This window comes from Penicilliopsis zonata (genome assembly GCF_001890105.1).
Source record: "Penicilliopsis zonata CBS 506.65 unplaced genomic scaffold ASPZOscaffold_41, whole genome shotgun sequence".
In the NCBI taxonomy this organism is placed as follows: domain Eukaryota; kingdom Fungi; phylum Ascomycota; class Eurotiomycetes; order Eurotiales; family Aspergillaceae; genus Penicilliopsis; species Penicilliopsis zonata.
In genome coordinates, this window is record NW_019208945.1 from 41,573 (window position 1) to 61,112 (window position 19,540).

Sequence of the window (19,540 nt, forward strand, 5' to 3'; positions counted from 1 at the left end):
ATATCCTTATCTTCTTAGAATTAGAAGAGGAATATATTAACTATATTAATTAAGTATTATATTAACTATATACTTATAATCTATATATTAAGCTATTTAAATATAAATTCTATAAATTAGAGCTAAAATTCTTTAGCTTTATTATAAGCTAAAATAATTTTAAAATAGATCTAGCTTATATTAATATTATTAAAAAATAGTCTAAACTATAAATATTCTATAATCTATAAGTCTTTTTAGGGTTTATAAGATACTTCTATTAATTTATAAACTAATATTCTAACTTAATAATACCCTTTATTAACCTTATTTAAGAAATAAAAAAGAGGAAGCTAATATAAGCTTTTATATTAATATTTATTATAAGAGAGATATTTAATAAGCTTAAAGAAGCCTTTATAAATCTATTTATTTTAACTTCTTTTAATTTAGAATAAGAATTATATTTAATAATTAATATATCTAGATTTATAATTACTATAATTTTATTATAATTAGAAGATATTAAAGGGGAACTTAAGGTAAGAATAAGTATATAGTATCTTATAACTTTCTATTCTTAAAAGCTAAATAATATTAAATAATAATATAATACCTATAATTAGGAGCTTCTAGCTATTATTAAAGTATTTAAAACTTAATATTATTATCTTAAAGGCTCTAAGTATCCTATATAAATATAGACTAATTATACTAATTTAAGATACTTCTTTACTATAAAGATATTGATTATATATTAGATATATTAAGTAGAATTACTAGTTTTATATAACTTTTATATTAAATATAAGCTAAAGAAGATAAACTTAATAAATACTTTATTATATTATTAAGATTATAAGCTAATCTCTAAAGAAGAGGATATTAGTATATTATTAATATTATAATATAAGTTATAGCTTAATTTATAATAGATATATTTATAAAGAGGTAAGGATATTCTCTAGAGAATATAGATATAAAAACTAAAATATTTAGGACTTTTAATATTAAAAATATTAATTAAAGAAGTGGCTAATTATAAGAACTCTCTAAATAAACTAGTAACTAACCTTAAGTAGCTTCTTATAGAGTTATAATAAAGAGATATCTTTATATAATTAACTTTATAATCTCTTAAGATATCTAGTATAATATAAATAACTTATAAAAAAAAATAAAGTATAAAAGATAAGGGCCTCCTTTATAAGTATAAATCTATTATTATACCCTTTAATTTAATAATTAAGTAGGAACTTTTATAACTCTATTATAATAACCCCTTTATAAGGCACTTAGGAGTATAGAAAATACTTAAACTAATTAGCTAGAAGTACTATTAGTTAATCTTATATTATAATATTAAAAAGTATATATAAATATATTATATATATTAAGTTATAAAGACACCTAGAACTAAGCTAGCTAAATAATTATTTTTATTATTAATAATTAGGAGACTATAATAGAGTATCTTTATAAATTTTATTATAAGGCTTCTCTTATTAAAGAATAAGATTAATAGCTATATATATAATATTATCCTAATTATTATTAATAGATATACTAAATACTCCCTATATATTCTAGCTAAAAATATAATAAATATAGAGAAATTAGTAAATCTTATATTTAATTAGGTTATTATAATCTATAAGGTATCTTCTTCTATTATATTAAATTAAAAATCTCTTTTTACTAGTTATTATTAAACTATATTCTATAATATTATAAGAATTAGATATTTATTAAATATAGTCTTTTACTTATAAACTAATAGCTAGATAAAATAATAAAACTAAGTCCTAAAAGAATATCTTTATATTTTTAAAGACTACTAATAAGATAACTAGAGCTCTTTATTATCTATAATAGCTTTTATTTATAATAATTCTAAATATACCTCTACTAATATTACTTTAATATATATACTATATAAATACTATATAGAGATATTAAGTAGCCTATTTAAGGAAAAGGTTTAACTTAAGTTAATTAAAGAATAATTAATAATTATAATAATTATTAAATAGTTACTAAAGACTTATTTAAAGAAGGTATAAGAGTCTTAAGTAAAATACTATAATTAAAAATAATAACCTATATATTATATAATAAATTAAAAGATATTTATTATTAATATTAATATTAAGTCCTTATAACCTTCTTAGAAGCTTAATAACTATTATTTAAGACTTTTTCTTATTATAGAGATAGTAAGTAAATAAATATACTATTTATACTTATTTAAAGTTTATAAAAGGATTTACTTTATCTTCTATATATCTAAGCTAAAGCTATATTATTAATATAATAATTATAATAAGCCCTTATTATAATTAATTAAAGTAGAAGATAAGAAGGAGTAAGAAGTAGATAAAATCTTAAACTATTAAATTAATAAGAATAAAGAGATATAATACTTAATTATATAAAAATACTTATTATATAAGATATTCTAGTAGTCTAAAGAGGACCTAAAGAATACTTAAAAGGTATTAAAAAACTTCTTAAAAAAGAACTCTTCTTTAAAGTCTATATTTTAATAAGAGTGTCCTAAATAAACCTAAAGTTTTTTCTTATTAGATTTTCTTTAGATATTATAGATATTAAATAGATAAAAACTTATTTACTTATTAATATAAACCTTCTTCTTTTTTTTTATAAATTTAAAGGTTTATTAGTAATATCTTAATAAAATTATTTATAATTAAAAAAAATTATTATTATAAATATAATTATTATTTATATTAAGAAAATATTAAGTCTATATCTCTTTAATTTATAACTTATTATTTAATAGATTCTTTATCTTTACTATAGTTATTATAAGCTCTTAAACTACTACTATAATATCCTATAAAATAACTAGAAGTAATTAAGATATAAATATTAATATTACTAAAGTAAGAGCTATTAAAGTTATACTAATAATAAAGGGTTAACTTATTACTACTATTAATTAAAGTTAATACTAATAAATATCTATATTAGCCTTCTAAGTATAGATATTTAATTAAAAGATAACTACTATAGCTATATCTAAGATATTAAGAGTAGTAGAGACTTTATAAAGATATTATACTTTTTAATTAAAAATATTATCTTAAATATAGTCTACTATATAGATAATATTATTTATAGTATAATAAAGATACTAGATACTTATTAATATAAAATAAATATATTAAATAAAGTACTTTATATCTATAATATTAATATAATATATATATTAAAGTTAACTAAAAGTATTAAATATATCTTTCTAAATAAGGGTAGCTATATATATATTTATATCTTAAATAGTCTTTATAATCTTAAATTTAACTAGCTTTAAGCTAGGGGTAAAATAGCTATTATAAGTAGACTTAAATAAGTTATTAAGAAGCTAAATATAATAAATAAGAGGTACTTTTTTAAGAATTTTATTATTAAAAAAAGTAGTCTCTTATATTAAATAAGTTAAAGAGATATTATTTATCTCCTCTAAGTTATTACTAAATAAATATAATATTAAGGTTAAGAAAATAAAATAAGGGGTAAAATAAGATATTACCTTCTTATTATTAATAGCTACTATATACTAAAACTATTAGGAAATAATAGATTAATAAGAAGTAAGTATTTATCTTATAGATTATTATTATATATTATTAAAAGATTAGTAAAATAAAGGAATAGTTATTAAAATAACTTACTAAAGTATAGATAAAAAAAATTAAATTTATATTATCTAATTAGCTTCTAGCATCTTATTATTATTAAGAAAAAGAGGCTATATATACTAAAAGACCTTATTAAGAAGCTAGAGAATAAGAATTAAATTATATAAAATAATAATATTTATACTTTAGTACTTAATAAATATAGACCTTATTTTATTTACTTAACCCTTAGAAACACCTCTCCCTTAATATATTTAACTTTTACTTATACTCTTTATTTCTTTATTAATAAACTCTTATATTTAATATTATATCTATATAGTATTTAATTAAAGTCTACTTATAAAAATAACTATTTTTTATTTATTTTTATAACAGCTTAGGGCTAAGCCTCTTAAAGGAGAGGAATAATTATAAGACTAGTACTAATACTACCTTATAAGCTATTTAATTAAGTATACTATATAACTATTAGTTAATATTAAGTATTAATTAGGCACTTATTAAGTACCTTATTTAAAGTTAAGATATATATTATCCCTTCTAGATAGAATAGAACCTTAAGCACTTTATCTTATTCTCTTATTAGACCTATTATAGACTCCTTATATCTCTAGATCTTACTATTATCTAGTTGTGCTAATATCTTACTTATCTACCCCTAGTAGTGCAAGGTCACTGCTTACAGAGAGTCTTATTTATATGAGAAGAAAGACTAGGCGGAATTAATAGCTTAATTTAATATTAGAACATATATTTATAATATTCTTTAATTATATAAGTCTTATAACTTTTATAAAGCTTTAATTACTTCTACTATTAATACTGTGCCACTAAACCTTTATAAAGTATATAGAGTAGCTAAATAGTCTAGCTTATTATATATCTTAATTATATTACTTATAGTAATAATAGTAAAGTCTATCTAATAGGCATCTCTTACTATTAACTTAATATATATATCTATCCTTACTCTTATTAAAATTAAATAATTGACTTTATGCTGCTTTAGGGTGTTTTCTAGTAATATCTAAAAGAAACCAGAATTTCTTATTTTATTAATAACCTTTTTATTAGACTTAGGCATGAGTTTATCTAGAATATTAGTATTCTAAGACCCTTATATTAGACCTTATAATTCTTTAACATGATCCCCTCTATTATGGCTATATCTATTAGAATAGTTTATATTATATCCTATCTTTAGGAAAAAAACCAGGATATTAGTGGCGCAGAACGCGGAGTATAGCTTATTAATATATAGAATAATTACTATTAGTTTACTTTAAGAGCCTATCTTTATAAAGCTACCTTATTTATAGTAGAAGCTATTTTATATATTAATCACTAAAAGTACTAGAGTAGAATTAAGTTAAACCATCTTTATAAACAGCTGTTTAATATATATTATAATTTTTAGTATTAAAGGCTCTTATAAGAGGAAGTTAAGACTTAGGGTTAAACTTAATATAGAGATATAAGAAGAGTTAAATAAAGATAAGCTAATAAGAGGCAAGAATCCCATAGGAGGTCAAAAGTGTTATGACACTAGCCACCTAGTGGTCTCACCAGGCAGAATGGTTGGCAGGGAACTTCTGAATATAAGGCTAACTCAGGAGTTATATAAGTATTATAGTAAATTATAGTAGTAATATAATAGCACTATAATTATACTATAGTAGGATATAGTAAGTGTGATAATATTATGAGGCCAGTACTGACGCCGTCCCTACAACTGATCTAACTAAGCCTACCCCGCGGCTAGTAGTAGATTAGTATTAGGTACCTAATGGGCACCTATTAAGTACCCTACTTAGGGATTAGGATATATACTTTCCCTTAGATAGATAATAGAACCTTAAGTACTTTATCTTATTCTCTCATTAGACCTACTATAGACTCCTTATATTCTTAGATCTTGCTGTTAGACATCTACTTCACCCCTAGCAGTGTGAGGTCACTGCTTACAAGGTGCTTAGAGGCATCAACTTTCATTTATAATACAGAATTTAAGCCCCACTTCTACTTGAGAGTTGCTAGAATAGTGGATAGATTAATATGTCCATACAACTGATACCACATCATAGTTCTAGGGTTGATTATGGATTATTATATAGACCGGAGACCTGATATAGCACTGATGCAGGTTGATACATAAAACTATCTTACTGCTAGAATACAAATGCATAGACTTGGCGTATCACTAAATCTTGCTGCCTATTATAGATGCTCATCTGAACATTTATTCATCAGTTGCTCTCTATTTCTATTCTATACTACTCCAATTCTGGCGGCCCGGTAAAAGACTTGCGGCCGTAGATGATATAATACACAGAAAAAATAAAGGTGAAGCCGACGAGGACGACCGAGACATAGTTCATGGTAGTCAGGGTGGTAGGGTAGTCCGGGGGGAATGAGTAAATGACGACAGTGAAGAGGGTCCAGATCAAAGTGACGATGTTGCAGACCAGGCCGAGCTTGCCGAGCCAGAAGGGACCATGGGGGATGTTGTCTCTGCCGCGGTAGAAGATCAAGAACAAGATACAGACGGAGTAAGCGGTATACTGCATGAGCATGGTGCCGCTGACAAAGGAATTAAAGGCGATGCTGGAGCCGAGATAGAGACAGCCCAGCAGGGCGACAAAGAGCGAGGACCAGAGATGCGCCCACAGGGGCACCTGGAAGGGAGCCGGGGCGATGGTCTTGAGATAGCGGGAGAAGGGGAGTCCGTCGTCGCGGGCGATGGACCAGGCGAGACGGGCCTGCCAGGCCTGGATGCCAAAGACCGCCCCCAGCGAGCTCAACAGGAGGGTGGTCTGCAGGGCGATGGGCCCTGCGGTGCTCCCCTTGAAGACCTGCAGGAAGAGCTGGAGCGAGGCGATGCCCGTCGAGGTGTCGATGACCTCGGGGATATCCTGCACGCAGAAGAGCACCGCGATGGCGACGGGCCAGGACAGGATGGCGCCGATGGCGACGGTGGCCATCAGGGCGCGCGGCACGTTGCGGCGCGGGTCGGGGATCTCCTCGGCCATATGGGTGACGGCGTCGAGGCCACAGAACCCCCAGTTGACGCCGCAGAGGCCCGTGAGGAAGGCCAGGCCATCGGGCCAGCCGGAGAGATTGGTGAAGCCGGTGAAGACGAACTCGGCCGAGCGTTTGGACTCGGTGCGGGCGAGCAGGGCGACAAAGACGATGATGGGGGTGGCGATGGCGATGGCCAGCCAGAAGCGGCTGAACCGCGGCGTGATGGTGGCCCAGCAGTTGAAGACGAACATGATGGCGTTGAACGCCTGGTAGATGAGAAACGTCATCCACGGCTGGACACTCGCGGTGGGATGCCCGAGGAGGTACAGGGCGCCGGCCATCTGGGCGGCGGCGATCAGCGACGAGGCACAGCCCAGCAGGGCCGACGCCCAGCTGAGATAGCCGACCACAAAGGCAGTCACCCGTCGCACAGGGGGGGGCGCCAGCATGGCTGCCCAGTAGTACTGGCCGCCAGCGTTGGGATAGGCGGACGCCAGCTCTGCCAGGCTGGCAGCAACACAAAAGGCCACAAGATAGATGAGGAACTGGCCCCAGACCAGGGTGGCCTGGCCGCCACTGCCGATGGACAGGCCCAGCGAAACAATGAGGGCGACGGGGGAGACGCAGATCTCGTAGCCGATGCCAAACAGCGTCAGCAGGGTGAACTTGCGAGGCACCTCGGCGGCATAGCCCATGGCGACGACATCGTCGCTGTCGGACGGTTTTTCAGGCTGTTTCTCATTGTAAGAGTCCATGGTGGATGGAAGCTTGAATATTGACCGTACCTGCATGAGCTGCGGGGGCTTAAGCGCCTTATATTTCAGATTTATGCGGGGAATCCATTAGCAATTGAATTGAAAGCCGATAAGAAAGGATTGGGGTTCATGAAGCCAATCAGCAGTGTAATATACGTTGATTGATGGAATACCGTATTTGCAATACAGGCGATAAGAAGGATTCTTGTGGAGCCTCAATTATCTTATTCTACCCAGCTTCTATCGTCTACCTCGGCGCCGGTCTCCTATCACAGCTTCGCCTTGCTCCATCCTTCGAGAACTTTATTCGGCGCCTTCATCCTATCCGGCGTCTCCTCGAACAAACGGGGGAGACCGGTCTGGCTGTACGGCTTGCCCCCGACCACCATCTCGGCCATGCCTTTGGCAGCCAGGAAGATCTGGGGCATTCCGTGTCCTGTCCAGCCTGCCATGATGAACAGTCCGTCTCGATGGGGGATTGGACCGATGCGAGGGAGTTTGTCGCGCGAATAGCCCATGACTAGAATAGTTAGAAACCCTAGGGTTAGGGTTTAGGGTTTAGGGTTAGGGTTTTACTCACTGCCGGTCCAGATATCATCGACATGGGCGTTGGACTCCTCCCATCCGATAAAGTGACGCTGCATGTATCCGTCGAAATACCGTCGGGTCTCTTCAATGACGCCGCTGTCATCTGCATTGCCGTACCAGGCGTCCTTTTTCTGGCAGTACGCCGACCGCGCGCCGCCGACGATGATGCTCCCGTCCGGCCGGGGAATCAGATAGTCAAAGTCCCAGTCGGTGAAGCGCAGCGAGTACGTGTTGGTCAGCAGGGGGGCCTTGCCGGGCGTCACAATCCGACAGCTCACGGCGCGGTACGGGATGATCTGCTCGTGGTACTCGGGCAGCAGGGCGGCTGTGTACGCGTTGGTGGCCATCACCACCTGGCGGGCGATCACCGTCCCGCGCGAGGTCAGCAGCGACCACCGGCCGTCTGGGAGACGAGTCAGGGACTGCACGGATGTGTGCGTCTGGACGTTGACCCCCTGCGCGATGGCTTGACGGAACATATGGTGGATCAGCTTGGAGGGCCATAAATGCCCTGCTGTGAAGGTGACGCAGCCCCGGGCGTTTTTGACGCCAGATACCTATCATCATTAGATATATACAAATATTAAGAAATATAAATATGTTACCTGTTCTACATTCTTGCAGGTCTGAAAAGCGTCTCCGCTGTTCATCATCTGCAACGCCTTCTTCGCCTGGGCGACCTGCTCCTCCTTGAAATGCACGTCGCACCCGCGCGTCACGACCAGGTCGCAGTCGACGTTCTCCTGTTCGATGTACTTCTTGACAGCGACCAGGTTGGCGTTTTCAAACGCCGCAACTTCTTGTCCAGCGGCGAGGCCATGTTCATTGGCCAACGCGCCGGCATGCGAGTACGGGTCTGGTTTGAGATGGCCGCCTGAAGAGCAATAAGCAAGAAGAATCAAACCAATGCACAATACTACCATACCATTTCTGCCTGTCGCCCCTGAGCACAGCTGGCGAGCCTCCAAGACCAGAATAGACGGATGGTCGGGGTACTCGGCCAGAATATGCGTCACCAGGGCGCCGGCACTGTATCCCCCGCCAACGATGACCAAGTCGCTCTCCGCCGGCAGGTGGGGGGTGGAACGGTGGTTATCCAGGGGAAGAGGGTCTTTTCTCCAGAAGGAGCTCATGCCTTGGGGGTGTGGGAGACTCATGCTTAGCCGTTGATTGACTTAATTTCCTTGTCGCCAAGTCGTGTACTTATTGAGCTTCCTGTACGGAGGATGATTATCAGGGATCTCGGCAATTGACTGATTGGTAACCGTCAGCGAGATACTTTACGTAAAACGAACTCTTATCCTCCGCATTCCGGTATTCCGATACGCCGTTCATTTTTCATGAATTTTTCAATTCATTTGCAATGTTCATCTAGATAGTATCTACAACAAGTTTAATAAATTAATTATGTGTCACTCTTTCAAGTATATATCTCATTGATATATCTTTGATTATCTTTGATATACCTGCTATGTATTGATTAGATGCCCCTGGTTAAGCCTGACCCGAGTCTCCTGTCGAAAGCTCACAGGAATGTCCTTGCCAACCATCTCGACCCTATCGGCCGGACGATAGAGAAAGAGCAGCGGCAGGATATCATTTTTCCACACCGGGATCTGGGGGCCACTCTTCCACACTGCACCGATCCAGGACACGGTGGCCAGTAGCCAGACGAATAAAGGTAGAAGCAGCCATTGCCAGTGGACGGCTACAAAGGAGACAGTCGTCATCGTGTGTCCCATGGTGATATTGGTGTTGACTGTGGTTGCAACGTCAGATTCCTCACCACTGGTAAACGCCGAATCACGAATCGTCTTGGAGATCGCCGTCGCCACATTTTCCATGGCGCAGGTCAACTGGTCGTCCACAGCACAGCTGCTGCTGAAGTTACCGTAGAAGATGGCCTCGAGGGCATCTGTCGTGGCGTACGAGTCCGCTCCAGAGGGCTCAAACTCGAAAACATCCGAGCCAGCGCTCACGAAGCCTTCAAAAAGCGCCTCAAAGAACACTATCATGGAGTCCCAGGCTTCGAAGCCAAGGGCGAACAGCTCTCCAGGCGAGTTCAGGCCCAGGCCGCTGGAATTCTTCCATCCAGGGCTGAAAGCGACCCGGAAGTCACTGTAACCCGCGTCCATCGGCGCCGTCGTGTTGACTGTCGCCCAATCGGCGAGTAGGGTCTCCTGGTAAACGCCCTGGGAAACAGAGGCCTGCACGCTGCGCACAAGGGGCTCCAGAGCACACTCGGTGGCGATGAACTGCGTGCCGTTGTTGATGTCCGTGGCAATCCCGCCGCCGCCGTTTGTACCGTCGTTGGACCCCCTGGCAAGGATGTACTGCACAACGGGGAGGCTGGCGTTCTGGTACACCAGCGCCGACTCACTCTCCACGGTGGTGACCACCATGGGCTGCGCACCGCTGCCTGTTGAGAGGTACTGGGTCGAGAGAGTGCCGTTGCTACCGAGGGTGACGGTGCATTTGACATATGAGCCGTTCGATACATATGTATAGCTTCGCTCTAGATATGATGTGACGTTGGAACAAAGCGCACGCACGGCGAGGTTGGCGGATGGCTCCCAGACACAATTGCCCGTCGAGCAGGTATTCTGCGGCGTGGCCCAGGTTTGGCTGGAGCTCGGATTGAACAGGGAGTTGTAGACATTGGCCTTGAGAACGGGGTCCACATAAGATACTTGGCTGTCAGCATGTAGATGATAATGTAGATACCTCGGTATCAGTATGACTTACAATCTCCACCCATCAATGGCCCGACAGTGTTGTACATTGATGTGTTGCCCAGAAGACACGACTGCGATGCATCCACCACGCTGCGAGGGACATAGTGCACCAAGTTCTGCACAAACGGATCGAAGCCGACGGCCAGCACTATGGCGAGGCTGCCGACAACAGCAAAGTGCCTAGAAGACGTAGAGGGCGTAAGCAATGGCAGGGAAAGATTGACTTTAGGAATAACCACCACCAACCTCCCTCGCACCCGGAATATAAGGGCGAGACCACCTAGAACGCCCCGGCTAGCAGCGTCAAAGCCGCCCAGATCGTCCAGCGGGCGCTTCTGCGTCGAGAACCACGCCCATTTCAGCTGCCCGAGTCCCTGGCTGGCCGAAAACAGGACACATGCCTTGGTGATGGTGCTCAACCACGCGATGAGTGTGTTGAGCGACATGTGCTCCCATGCGGGCTCGCGGCGGCCATCATAGTAGCGCAGGAGGACGACGAGAGTCACAATCAGCGCGGCCGATAGGATGATCCCGCCTGTTTCCCATGCCCAACTGGCAAGCCTCGTACGGGAGAGGTTCGTCGAAGAGGCCTGTTGTGCCTCTTCATCTGCGTTCAACAGACGTAGCTGGATGCTTTGATCATCCATCTGTATGAAGCAAAGTTCATATCGAAGGAAAGTGAGGAAGGGGCATTAATGAGCTGGCACTCGATGGCCCATTATAGGTGATTGCAGCCATTATGCTGACCACAGAATTAATCTGGAGATTCTGCCTCGTATTATGAGAATTGCGCCTCCATGCTGCATCCCTGCTTAGTGGCCTCAGCCGCCATCCACTAGCCAGCTAGCTCAGTGATTTTCTATTTAAAATGTATGAGAATATGAGCCGGGCAAAGAAGTCAAGAAGCAGAAGAGAAATAGATGTCTTGAGGAAGGAAAGGAAGCGTCAAATTCTGCCAGATGAGCCTATTGAATTTAGCACGAGTAGCCAGCTGGCTTTGCTTTCTTATCGAGTCATCTCCGAAGTGCGTCTCTTTACGCAGTAGTGTCCTGCAAGGCCTCCAACAGCGCACCTTTAGCAAGAATGCCAAGGAAGCTGCGCCCAGTAGATTCAACCTGATATAGCATAGATATTAGTGTGATCAGTGTATTATGAGCCAATAAACTAAAAGAACAGCAGAGGTAGACTTAGGGTTTAGGGTTTTGGAGTTACACTGTATAAATCTCTGCACCACCAGTTACAGCGAGACAGGGTATTTATTATTCTACAATTCCCATCTGTATATATGAAACGACTATTCCATTTATATTATATCTTAAATCTCACTATATGCATGCATTTTGTAGTTATCAGCAAGACTCCGTCTACTGAGTCTGGAAAAAGGTGGGAAGCTCTAGTACTAGACACCACATTGCTCTAAATCTATCCAAAATACTTACTCTCACTACCTAGAGCTATTTCTGACACTTATTATCGAGATCGGACTGCTAACTGGATCATCGTAGGCGTGTGCCATTTCACATGCTTGACGTTTACGTTGGTCATTGCAGGGTGTAGACCGTGTCCTTGTCTTGGCCCTATCGGTGTTTTCTTTTTTAATCAAGACAGTAAGAAGGTCATGGAGAGAATAAAATAGCTTATCAACTCGACAATAAGCATCCATTTGACATTCCATTTGATACATCCTTGTGTATGATAGAGTGCCTTCACCCCATCCATACCACCGCAGCTTTCCAAAGCCAAGTTTGGCTGTAATCAGTCCCATCGCTCAGACCATGCACGAGAACTGCTGGTTGAGTGACGATATGAATAGGCGCCCCATCCAATGCAGTTGGGTCATCATCGAGAACTCGATTGTGTAGTCTATGGGCTTTGAGAAGTTCCATATCATGCACGAAAGTCGGCGAAAGGGTTTCCATCGTCCGGACCTCAATGTAGCTCTTCCGCAGCCAGAGCTTGTTTGACGTTTCGGCTGCAGTGATGAAAATGTTGGCTAATGACGTAAAGGCTACTCCATCAGTAGCCAAGGGGCTGATCAAATGCCCAGTAACGGTATCTATGAAGCCTTGCATAATATCCATAGCCGCCTCTTTGCGAGCCGTGGCACTCCGCACTTTGGTTGCCTCAAGTCGCGTCAAATCCTTTTTGTCATCGCGGTGTTTAGGGTTGAGTAGTCTCAGCCATTGGGATCTCCAGGCCTGGCCTCCCTCTAAGTCACCTATATATCGAGAAAATATTAGCCAATGTCAGCCTGTTTCTGGAAGTTTCGACTCGCCCTGGATGACCTCGTCTAACATCTCTTCGAGGGACAGGTGTGGCTCATGTCTTAGAGCTGTAGTAGCATAATCATTCCAATTCTCCGTTTCCTCCAAGAGATGACCATTCAGCCTCCGTGGCAGAAAGAAGAGCGGTTTGGCAAAGATTCTCTTGTAGATACAATCCATAAGAAGGGCTTCCAAAACGAGAGACGGCAAATGTCGTGCATTCTTTGAGAAGGCTTTTTCATCGTAGCGGACCACATCTTTGCATTCAGCAGGCCACTCCTCTGGCTTTGTCTTAAGAATAGAACATGCTTGGTGTGAATATACCTTGCACCACTTGTGGGCATCTGCATATAGTTTATTCAGCTCCCGACAGACCGCTTCATGGGAGTCTGGAGCCCAGTCTTGTTGGTCCTGCAGTTGAAAAGCCCTTTCCTGGACATGGCGAAGAGACTGAGCCGTTCTGAGATACATTTGTTTGACCTCGACCAACTCCTTTTCAGCCTCACTCAGACGAACCTGGAGATCCTGGTGTCTTTGTTTCAATTCCTTGTGTTCGGCAGAAGCCGAGCTGTCTACAGCATCGAAAATCATGCGTCCAAAGTGATTAAGTGCTGAACCGAAGCTCGTCTTCATCTTTCGAAGTTGATCGATTTCACTCTTCTGCTCGTCGATAGTGCGATCTCTGATCTGAATCCGTTGCCTCAGATCGAACAGTTCCCTTTCTGGAGCCTGTTGGTCTGTAGCGCCGACAAGGGTCTGCTGTTGGTAATATTCGACTGGAGAGTTCATCCTCCGCGACGGTTTAAATGAGTTGAACACTTAGAGATTCGGTTTTCAGTTTTTTGGGGATGATGAAGGTCAAGAGAAATAATGGGGACGGGGATGAAGACAAACAACCCACAAAGGTCTGCCCGCTATGGGCGTCTACTGCCGGCCAATTATATTAGCACAGACTGCATGGGCAAGTCTATGTTTGCTGGTATTGGGAGAAGCAATCAATCTCAGCTATTCTATTGGAAGTTGATGACAAGGCTGAGGGCCATGTTACACAGAGATAAGGCGGTGCTGAGGCCCAGCCTTGAACACACGAAGAGGGGAAGAGGAGCAGCCAGCAGCAAGGCTGCACTAGACTCGAGTGAAGGCCTGTATTTAGATTCTGACTCCCCTGAATACTTCCTAAGGGGCTTGATTTCCTTCCTCTTAACTCTTATTGACACACTCTTCCCTCTATCACCAGTGCATACAATATTTGTAATGGCGATCTTGACTTTCGATCTGGACACTCTGCCGCCCCCCTACCAAGCTTTACACAAGGTCATCGTCGGAGTGGACTATGGCACTACGTTTACTGGTGCGCATCACTTCTATCACCCCTATCCCAGCAATTTGGTGTCTAATCGAGTCCAGGAGTGAGCTTTGTCAACACTTCCCAAGGTGCCAACAACATCCATGTGATTCGCACCTGGCCCGGCCCTGCTCGAGAGCAAGAAGAGACTTGGAAGACCCCCTCTCGCATCGCGTACAGATCCGAAAACCCTTCGATCGGCGGAGGAGACGTTGCATGGGGATACCAAGTGGTTCCGAAGATGAAGGCATACACATGGACCAAGCTTCTCCTTGATCCGCAGAGCAGCCACATCTCTCAGTCTCGGGGCCGCGATCCCATCGAGGATGGTTTGATGAAGATACCAGCATTCAAGGCCGACGCTCGTGATGTATGCACAGATTACCTTGCGGAGATCTACAAATATACCATCTCCTATCTGGAGAGACGCCTGACCCGCGAGGTCCTGCGAGAAACAACGCTGGAGTTCTGGTTCACCACTCCTGCCATCTGGTCAGACAAGGCCAGACATGATACATACCAGGCCGCTTCCCGTGCCGGCTTTGACTCGCGCCCCATGGACGAGATCAACATGATCACTGAGCCTGAAGCGGCTGCGATATCAACTTTGAACTCTTTCTCAAAGAGTGACAGCAACCCTGTCAACATTGGAGATGGGCTCCTGATCTGTGACTGCGGTGGTGGTACTGTGGACATCATCACTTACCTTGTTACTCATATGCAGCCAAACCTCGAATTTGAAGAGCTCTTGGTGGGAACTGGAGGGAAATGCGGATCAACCTATATTGATCGCAACTTTCACAAGTGGATGTCTGCAAAGTTTGGGTCATCGTTTGATAAGATGAAGTTCGAGAAAAAGGGCCCAGGGAGTCACTTTATGAAAGACTTTGAGGCCGAAAAGCGTGACTTTGGAGTCTCTGGGACGATGGACAAAACGTTTGAGATTGACCTGGTGATGCCAGGCATGACGGACTCGGAGAATTACAATTCTGAAGATGGGGTTGTGATGTTTACAAGGTTCTTGTGTACTCCATGAATCCCTAAGATATGCTTATATGCTCACGATTGACAGCGCCGATATGAAATCCTTCTTCCAACCTGTCACCGACGAGATCAAGCGGCTTTTGAAAGACCAACTCCGCCAGCTGCGGCATAAATCTTCTGTCAAGATCAAAGTATGGATATTCATTCGTCGTCGTATAGACCCATGCTGTAAGCTGACGCTTGGCCATCTGGACAGACGTTGATACTTGTGGGAGGATTCGGCGACTCACCATGGCTCAATGACACTCTTACAGTCTGGTGTGGAGAACAGGGAATCACCTTGATGTGTCCAGAGAATCCGTGAGGTTCAATTCCATCTTTTGGATATGCCAAGTCCCTCTAATCAGACTTAGACAAGCGAGTGTCGTGAAAGGAGCTGCTTTACGAGGGTTGAGGAGCGTGCGTCCCAAGAAGCGCAAATGCAGGCTTCACTATGGCTTTAGATCAAGTTTGAGATTCCGGGAAGGAATAGATCCTGAAAGTGCGTCATATATTTGTGAATGGTACGGGGACAAGCATTGTACGTCGCGTCTCGATTGGGTCATCGGCAAGGTAACTCCAAACATACCTTTTTTTCTTCTTTGCCAACAATACTGACACTGCCCAGGGGGACTCAATTGGCCCAGATGATGAGTCGCCTCTCCAGGGTCTCTACCATGTGCACAATAAAGGGTCTTCTTTGGATCTTGAACTTGATCTCTACACATGCGCAGCTGATACGCCCCCGGAGTGGTATGACTCGCCATGTGAGTGCCTACCGTCAACTTGGACCTAGGGAGAGTTACTGAAACTATATAGTGTGTCACCATGTCGGCACTATCCACTACAGCTTCAAGGAGAGCGATCTATTGAGATTTGAACAAAAAAGAAATAGTAGTGATAGGACCATGTGGCGACTGGAATACAAACTCGGATTTGACCTGCTCGCTGATATGGGCAGACTGAAATTCAAGATTCTGGGACCAGATGACAAGGAAATTGGGGAAACTAGCATTGATTACAAGTGAAACTTCACTGGCTATAGATATTCACTTCTTTATTTTAATATCAGTCAAGTCCTTGGTATTTAAGGGGGGAAAGAATTATAATTACCCTCTAATACCAACTAGATTATCTTTCTTTTTATCTTCTTCCTTGCTATTATATTTACTACATTGCGCCACTACCAAAGCATTCTAATCCATAAATATTATATATCCTATTGATAGTGTTTTATGATTGTATGGCTAAATATTATTTATACTTATATAGCATATAGACTAATATGCCCTACTCTATATACTATTTCCATGAATGTTTCCAAGCTCTGTCAAGGGTTTCTATTGTGATATTCTAGCTGTAAGATTGGCCTCCAGATCCGCTGCTTAACGCGGAGCTGTCATAATCCACTAACAACATGGAGAAATTTGTCTAACATCAGTTCTTAAATTCAGTTTTAAACTTAGTTCACTAATTTTTGTCTAGTTACTCCATAGGTTGTTCTTAAGACCACTATATATTAGATAGTCATTAACTGCAGCCATCCCTGTCCAAAAACCGCGGCGACCAGGGATTGATGGTTTAACAAATCCTATACGTATTCAGGGCCAATAGTATCATATTCCTATATGATTCGCACCCTACCCAGCATATCTGACGTCAGTCAGGCCAGATATGTTGAGTAAATAAAAAATTAAAGTATAATGCTAACTATATTAGGCTTAGCTAATTAAATAATAGTGTAAATATATATAAATTATCCTAATTAGCAGCCTTAAGGTTATCCTTTTCTATAATATACCTCTCTAGTATTATCCTAATTTTATTATTATCTTTATTATCTTAATATCCTTTATATTAAGTATCTTAATAAACTTTTAATACTATAAGCCTATTAATATTTTTATAAAGCTATTTATAGATATATAAGTTATTAAGATTTATTAAATTTATATTATCCTAGCCTAAGTCTCCTAGTAAAGCTAGTGCTATTAGATATTAATATATTAAAGCTTAATATATATAAATAGCACCTCTTTTATAAGTAGGTTAATAGTCTATTTATTATATAAAATACTTAATTAATACTTTATATTAAATTTAATAAATATAAATAGTTATTTTTACTAGAATAGCTCCTTCTTTATATATAAGATTATAGTTAATTTAGCCTTTATAGTTAATATTATTATAATTTATTATTTTAATACCTTTTAATCTATAGATCCTCTATATAATAGATAGATATATCCTTATATACTTTTATAATTATTATTATCTATATATATTATATTATTTATATATATAAATATTAGATAATCTATAAGTATTTAGTTAATTAATAGATTATTTATAAGGCTCTCTATTAAGTATTTATAGTAAATAGCTAGGAATCTTATTTTATATAAGTATAGAATTACTTATTCTATAGCTTTAATATACTTTATTAATAGATTTAATAAGAATTCTCCTAATTTATTTATAATCTAGACTAATTTTACTCTTATAATAATTATTATATAAATAAGTAATCTTACTAATTTCTAATAGTATTATATTTAACTTTATATTATAGTTTTTATATTTTTAATTAAATAATTAATTAATACTAGCATCTATAGTAGTTTATAGTCTAGAAGCTTATACTTTATAATAATTATTATAATATAAATATTTTAATATAATTAAAGCTTTTAGTTAATATAGTCTTTATAAATCTATATATTAAGAAACTATTTAAGTTTTATCTTATATATTTAATAAATACTATTTAGTACTTTATTAAATTTATTTATATATACTTTATCCTCTTTAAAGTAAGTAAAGATAAAGTTATTAATATATATTAATAAAGTAAGCTTATTATTTATAAAGAGGTAAAGATCTTTAAATAACTTTAATCTTAATATTTTAAAAGTTATAATTAAATTCTTTTACTATAACTTTAATAATCTTTATAACTTATATAAGGCTTATATTAATAAGAGGGCTTTATTATTCTATATAAATCTAAAAGATATATCTATATAAATTATCTTATTTAATAGACTATTAATAAATATATTAACTATATTTTATTAGTATATCTTTAGATTAAATATAATAATTAATAATATTAATATCTAGAATATTTATACTATAAGTATTATAGCTTATATTTTTTATATTAAAAAAGGCTATAAGTCTCTTTATATATATAATTATACTTTAAACTTTATTAAGTAACTATCTAAATTAAATTTATAGGTGAATACTTATTAGAGTAAGATAATTATAGTATTATTTAATTATTTAATAGTTTAAAATATTTTATATTTAGATAGACTATTATATTTAATTATTATAGCCTTAATAAATTAGTTTTTATATTAATACTTAAGTATCTTTTTTTAGTTATTTAGGGGTAGTGGCATCTAGCTTTAATATAGCTATTTATTTATACTTAAAGCCTTTAGGTCTTTAGGCTTTATTATAATTAATATACTAAATATATTATATATACTATCTAGTCTCTATATAGTATATATATTATTATCTTTATATTATCTTAAAGCTTTATAAGTTTATTATCCCTAGATTATATTTTTAATATCTAGACTTAGTCTTATTTTATAATACTCTATATTATCTAATTCTTAATCTTTCTTTATAAATAAGATATCTAATATTTATATTATTATTAAAGTACCCTATAGTTACTTATTTAATTACTTATCTAATTATTTTATTACTATTTATAATTATTATAGTAAACTTAATATTACTACTATTATATATATAGTCTATAATATTAATATTTATTCTAGTATTATTATCTATAAGATAGTTATTATTTCCTAGTAGTCTATTTATTTATTATTATTATTCTTAAAGAGTCTATAATAGCCTTTCTTAAAGAATTCTATATTAAGTATATTTTATTTAATTATTTATATAATAGTATCCTACTCTTAGGTATTTAATCTCTAATATATATCTTTATTATTAATACTTATAAGATTATTAGCTTTAATTAGCTTATTTATTAATAATATTAATAAGTTTATAAGTAGTTTAGATAATATTATCTATAAAGTAACCTTAATAAATAGGTTATTTAGATTATATTTAATTATCTTATTAACTATAAAGTTATAGTATCTAAATATAGTCTATTTCCTTA

At 37.5% G+C, this 19,540-nt stretch overlaps 5 protein-coding genes across 5 annotated transcripts; 1 reads left to right on the forward strand and 4 right to left on the reverse strand.

The window, feature by feature from the left end:
* Positions 1-5,871: 5,871 nt before the first annotated feature.
* Positions 5,872-7,424, reverse strand: ASPZODRAFT_137507 (hypothetical protein; the record flags this gene model as incomplete). Its single annotated transcript, XM_022724350.1, has 1 exon — positions 5,872-7,424. A coding segment is annotated over one exon (1,504 nt), but the record flags the coding sequence as incomplete, so codon positions are not given.
* Positions 7,425-7,692: 268 nt separating this feature from the next.
* On the reverse strand, positions 7,693-9,168 carry ASPZODRAFT_77757 (hypothetical protein; the record flags this gene model as incomplete). Its single annotated transcript, XM_022730194.1, has 4 exons — positions 7,693-7,943; positions 8,004-8,568; positions 8,617-8,885; positions 8,937-9,168. The coding sequence occupies 4 exons, from the start codon at positions 9,166-9,168 to the stop codon at positions 7,693-7,695; spliced, it is 1,317 nt and encodes a 438-aa protein (XP_022576600.1).
* A 254-nt stretch (positions 9,169-9,422) lies between these two features.
* ASPZODRAFT_105830 (hypothetical protein) lies at positions 9,423-11,413 on the reverse strand. Its single transcript, XM_022720921.1, has 3 exons — positions 10,993-11,413; positions 10,757-10,926; positions 9,423-10,700 (listed from the first exon to the last, which is right to left on the reverse strand). The coding sequence occupies exons 1-3, from the start codon at positions 11,391-11,393 to the stop codon at positions 9,481-9,483; spliced, it is 1,791 nt and encodes a 596-aa protein (XP_022576601.1). The 5' UTR covers positions 11,394-11,413; the 3' UTR covers positions 9,423-9,480.
* A 907-nt stretch (positions 11,414-12,320) lies between these two features.
* ASPZODRAFT_137510 (hypothetical protein) lies at positions 12,321-13,806 on the reverse strand. The gene is made up of 2 exons (XM_022724351.1): positions 13,022-13,806; positions 12,321-12,964 (listed from the first exon to the last, which is right to left on the reverse strand). Exons 1-2 carry the CDS (start codon positions 13,797-13,799, stop codon positions 12,453-12,455), a joined length of 1,290 nt encoding a protein of 429 aa, XP_022576602.1. The 5' UTR covers positions 13,800-13,806; the 3' UTR covers positions 12,321-12,452.
* A 418-nt stretch (positions 13,807-14,224) lies between these two features.
* On the forward strand, positions 14,225-16,470 carry ASPZODRAFT_126134 (hypothetical protein). Its single transcript, XM_022721461.1, has 7 exons — positions 14,225-14,361; positions 14,418-15,372; positions 15,428-15,530; positions 15,596-15,699; positions 15,753-15,951; positions 16,007-16,145; positions 16,198-16,470. The coding sequence occupies exons 1-7, from the start codon at positions 14,265-14,267 to the stop codon at positions 16,404-16,406; spliced, it is 1,806 nt and encodes a 601-aa protein (XP_022576603.1). The 5' UTR covers positions 14,225-14,264; the 3' UTR covers positions 16,407-16,470.
* Positions 16,471-19,540: the final 3,070 nt, after the last annotated feature.

Excerpts from the sequence above, each read along its gene's own strand:
- ASPZODRAFT_105830 (XM_022720921.1), bottom strand. The coding sequence starts at position 11,393 with ATGGATGATCAAAGCATCCAGCTACGTCTGTTGAACGCAGATGAAGAG. Across the intron at positions 10,927-10,992 it reads ATATTCCGGGTGCGAGGGAG|GCACTTTGCTGTTGTCGGCA; the intron begins GTTGGTGGTGGT and ends TACGTCTTCTAG. Across the intron at positions 10,701-10,756 it reads GCCATTGATGGGTGGAGATT|TATCTTATGTGGACCCCGTT; the intron begins GTAAGTCATACT and ends CTGACAGCCAAG.
- ASPZODRAFT_137510 (XM_022724351.1), bottom strand. The coding sequence starts at position 13,799 with ATGAACTCTCCAGTCGAATATTACCAACAGCAGACCCTTGTCGGCGCT. Across the intron at positions 12,965-13,021 it reads GTTAGACGAGGTCATCCAGG|GTGACTTAGAGGGAGGCCAG; the intron begins GCGAGTCGAAAC and ends CTCGATATATAG.
- ASPZODRAFT_126134 (XM_022721461.1), top strand. The coding sequence starts at position 14,265 with ATGGCGATCTTGACTTTCGATCTGGACACTCTGCCGCCCCCCTACCAA. Across the intron at positions 14,362-14,417 it reads CTATGGCACTACGTTTACTG|GAGTGAGCTTTGTCAACACT; the intron begins GTGCGCATCACT and ends AATCGAGTCCAG. Across the intron at positions 16,146-16,197 it reads GGAGTGGTATGACTCGCCAT|TGTGTCACCATGTCGGCACT; the intron begins GTGAGTGCCTAC and ends GAAACTATATAG.